This window comes from Vanessa atalanta, chromosome 11 (assembly GCF_905147765.1).
Source record: "Vanessa atalanta chromosome 11, ilVanAtal1.2, whole genome shotgun sequence".
NCBI classification, from domain to species: Eukaryota; Metazoa; Arthropoda; class Insecta; order Lepidoptera; family Nymphalidae; genus Vanessa; species Vanessa atalanta.
Genome location: NC_061881.1, coordinates 11,741,728 through 11,746,673, shown reverse-complemented (window position 1 = coordinate 11,746,673; position 4,946 = coordinate 11,741,728). Strand labels below are relative to the sequence as shown.

Here is a 4,946-nt window from a genome sequence, read left to right as displayed (position 1 = left end):
GTAAGTTATACCAAACCGTGTGTTTACGTGTGTGTGTACTATAATCAGATGTATATTAAATAAATTAAAAAATACATATTGTGCGTCTACTCAAAATTATAAGCTAAATGAAATTAAAAAATCGTGTTTAATTAGTATAAAGTCTTACGTTGACTTATAAAGCAAATTCAAAAGTAAGCTGTAAAAATATTACTTTTTTTTTATAGTAAAGCGATGTTTGTATTTATACAATTTTTTTTTAACATAATTTGGCGTAATGCTTATTCAGACCTAAATCAATTTACTAAAAAAAAAAAACTATTGTAATAACCGTGAAGCCCCATTGGGCTAGACTACTTGAATCGGACTTGAACATTTTCGATAAGATTTAAATCCGGATCATATTACTGAATTATCAATCATAATTAGTGTTTATGTTATGCTTGGTGGTTTAAAAAAACATCGTGAGCAATCTGCGTCTATCGAATGGAAATCGACCACTTATCTATGCAGTATCCACCTGGAGTAACGAACTCCATACCCAACAAAGTATATAAATATAATCCGTACTAAAGCTAGAGCAACCAGCGAGAATAAGGTAAATCGGGTACTTTCGATTACAAATATTTCATCTGTACAATATTAGAAATATCGGAAGGATATTTGCGAACAGCTGTCGCTATGTAAGGAGTGGTATAATGCTTTGTACGTGCCGTCAAGCCAATTTCACGGATCCAGAGTACACTCGCCTTTGGACAAAGTCCTTTGAGCGGACGTCGAGGGAGGCCGAAAAATATTTTTTTTTCCTTATTGAATGTGTACTGAATTATAACGCTATTTTGTTGTGGATTTTTTTTTTATTAAGAATTCTGATATTGGGTCTCAATCAATCAACGCTTGATGTTAAGCAAACTGTTAACAAAACGATTGTAAAGTACTCGTTGATTTTGTAATATAACGACTTTATATGACTTAAGTTCAATCATAATTTTATAAGGGTTCAAATGTTAAGATATCTCAGCTCTATATGCATAACAAACTCAGAGCTATTTTTTGTTGCAAATCAAAATCTATTTAAGAAAATTTACCTCCAAAGACTATTTCAAAATAATAAGATCTATAATATTTTATCCGTGATTATCTATTTTATTATTATTTAGCCCGTTTCTTTATGTTCATATTGACAAGTACATATATCAAAATGACATAAAAAGCGTCTCCGATAGGCTGAGATAGAACAGAGACCAGACTTTCTCATTTATTTTTTTATCTTTTATTTATACTCTATAATAACACAATAAACAGAATCATATTTGTCAAATTTCGATTATATTAACTCGGGGTTCGATTTGCTCATTCGGAATAAAATTATTTTTACTCACTTGCAAGAATTTAATAATTGAATCATCACATAGATTTTTTTTTTGTATTTATTTTTAATTTAATAGATAAAATAAAATTTGGTGTCACCGTTCGTCGGTTGATATATTAATATAGAAACAAAGTCCAGTAACACAAAACAAAAATGACTAACTATTTGAGCGGATAGAAACTTTTTTTTTTATACTGAGATAACTAAATATGACGTAGATCAACTCACTTGGTAGTTTTGTGCAATAAATGATTTCAATTTCTTACAGCACCATTGTGTATGGGCTGTGGTGAATACTTACCATCAGTTGACCCATTTGCCCGTTCTACCTATATCATAAAATTAATTTAAAAAAATCAATACTTTTTTAAACTCGAGATAGGCCAAGGTGTTACAAAAAAAAATCCAATTTGGTGAAATGATTGTCTGTATGTCAGCTCACTTATACAAAACACATATCTCTCAATCTAATGTATTTTCCAATACGTCCTTGATACATTTTTAAGTACTTGAGAAATGCGATAAGAATTGTTTTCACCATAATGGTTTTGTTAATAATACGTCACACGGTTAATATTTACTTTTTGATATACAGTATATCAGTATGATAACGAGTACAGTCAATGATAAAAGTGCAGTAAGTACTACTGAAATCGCATTATAATCTTTTATAAACATTAATGATGCATTATTGATTTAATTATATATGTGCCAAAACTATTATTTTATTATACATGTCGTTTACTAAAAATCTGCATAATTTTATAGATATATTATATGTCTATGATCTTAGGAACCTCAGTTTCTCTCATATCTTAATGTTATATACCTTGTGTCCGTAGTTACACTAGCCTCACCTTCAAACTGGAACACAACACTAAGTACTACTGTTTGGCGTTAGAATATGTGAACTACCCAGATGGGTTCGTCCTTCATTCATTAAGAAACAATGTTTTATGCGACTAAAGAATAAGTATTAATTCAACTACTTCATCATCTATTATAGTACAATGCAATTCAATTAAAGTGCATGTCTTCAAACATAATTGTTTAAGCTTTCCAGACACTACATCATCCAAAACTCATTACAAAGAGAGAGCACAATTAAGGCGCTTTCCATACAGGACTAGTTTTCGTAACGAAACACCCGCGACTGAAAAATCGTTGCCACATTTATATCGTCAAATAAAACTCTACACTTAAAATAAGTAATGCCATTTCGCACTGCACAGTATGAAATTCACCTAACACTGACGTTAAACAACGTTTCTGCCAAGAAAAATAATATCCGCTACTTTATATAAATTTCAACGGTTATTACGCTGTTGAGAAAGAATACTAAAATTTTAAAGAAAATAAAATCCAAGCTAAACAGCTAGTAAAAACTTGGCAGGGTTTTTATGTGGCTACATCACGTATAGCGTACACGAACATACATTAAAACGGACGGCTATGTTACACCTACAAGTTACTTGGACACTTGCCATATTTTTTATTAACTTTTTATCTAATATGGCGTATAAATTAACTTTTCAAGTACGTCTGGTTAATTCTAAAATCTTCCAGGGATAAATCAATAAAAACGTCATAAATCAACATAACCTTGAACTCAAATGTATAACGTACGATAAAACGTTAGACGAATACTTGTTCTAATATCAGCGCCATCTGTTATCATTACACTTAACTAACTTAACTAAATATAATCTTCGATTCAATTCAATTCGTTTATTGCAGAAGGTATTTTAAAATATTATTAGTTACACATCACACGGTACAATGATTTACCATAGAATGGCGTGCCTATTTAGATTTTTAATGAAAATAATAATAATAAATTGAGATACATACATACATAATCATCATGATAATCAGCTTGTATTAGTCCATTGCTGGACATAGGCTTCCCCCAAGGCGCGCCATTGAGTCCGATCTTCGGCCCTTGTCATCCACAATACAAAAAAACATATAACTAAATTTAATTTAAAATAAGAATAATACAATCCTTTTTATGTATTTATAATCTATTTAAAAAGAACTGTTATAATTGGATGAGTAGCTCACCGTAAGATAAAATTTTAAATAATGTACTGTATAATATAATGAGAACACATTAAAATGAACACGTAACTGATGTCGTTTGTAAGTGTTTTCATCACGACTGTACCCAGTTACTGTAACAGTATCAATATTATCTAGCGCAGTTCAATCTAATAATTTAAGCGCGTCGTATCGTTGAACAATATAAGAATATGAATGTCGCTTTGTTGTGTGTTATTTTCATAATTAATGAAACAAAGAGCTTCTACGTTGACAACACTAGTTTTCATAAAGACGTTGAAAGGAAAATGGTCCTTTTGAGGAAACTACAAAATTTACAAGAATATGACTCGAGAAATGTAGCTCAAACGCCGTCTTGGAATGAAATTTTAGCCGACGTTCTCGTGAAACGAATTTTCCCATTCCACAAACAGAATAATGAGACAGAAAACATAACCAATGTCGATGACGAGAAAAGCATATGGGTTGGATGCATTAGTTTCGCTTTGAAAATATACAAAAACTATTTATATGATAAACTGAGGTATGACGGGGACACACGTAACGACGCCGCAGTTGAAATACCTGAGTCTGTCAATGATACATCCGATAATCCAAATGACGATGTCGAAATACTAGAGCCGGCGTATCACGGGAAATTGTGCGATAATTGTGATATTAAAACAGAAATTGAAAGCAATATTGGTGATTGTGGTGAAGGTTCAGTGAAGGACGCAGATGGCAATTGTACTTCGAAGTCATCTCAGTTTATTTTATCAATACCATCTCAATGCCCCGTTGGTTACAGACGAGATTGGCTTGGCTATTGCAGAGTTCTGCTTTAAATAAAGGCTATAACAATTATATGATATCAATGTTTACAATGCCTCACGCAAATCAGTAGTAATAGATGATGGATTTAATTTAAAGTCTAAATCGCGCTATAAAGATTTGTCGCGTATATGTATATAGGATCATGTTCAAAATCAACCAAGAGCTATGTATAATGGAGAGTTAATTATCTTGGTCACCGAATTGTAGAAACAATCACGAAACGTTTTTTCATTACGAAATATAATATACAATAATAAGTATATTATTATTCCTATAATCCCCTTATCAACAATACATTTCCAAGAGAAGATCGATAGAATGTACGCTTACTGTATTGATATAAACCTGAATATTACTGACTCTTGCAGGAAAGTGAACTTATTGCGTCTAATAAATTATGAAGAGAATTTAATTATGTTTTGTTTTCTTTGAATTTCCTTAATAGCCTGCGAGGTATATTAAAAAACACTTATATAAAATACGATTTAGAAATGTTTTTTTTTTTAATTAATCTTAATAAATATACTGACAAAGATGTTACAATTACCTATTTTAAGATGTGTGTATGAATGTATTTCATTGTAAAATCGATTATGTATAAGTTTCTTAACATTGCTAATTAGCAATGTTAAGACCTTAAATTGGAATTTAAGGTCAACGAAGATGCGATGCGCTACGATTACATAAGTTAAATAGAAAAGACTGATTAACTAAAATAATT

The 4,946-nt window shown here is 30.8% G+C and overlaps 1 protein-coding gene across 1 annotated transcript; it reads left to right on the top strand.

The window, feature by feature from the left end:
* Window positions 1-3,568: 3,568 nt before the first annotated feature.
* LOC125067302 lies at window positions 3,569-4,632 on the top strand. The gene has a single exon (XM_047675819.1). It carries the CDS (start codon window positions 3,604-3,606, stop codon window positions 4,234-4,236), a length of 633 nt encoding a protein of 210 aa, XP_047531775.1. The 5' UTR covers window positions 3,569-3,603; the 3' UTR covers window positions 4,237-4,632.
* Window positions 4,633-4,946: the final 314 nt, after the last annotated feature.

What these genes read in the sequence shown, in the direction of transcription:
- LOC125067302 (XM_047675819.1), top strand. Translation starts at nt 3,604, where the DNA reads ATGAATGTCGCTTTGTTGTGTGTTATTTTCATAATTAATGAAACAAAG.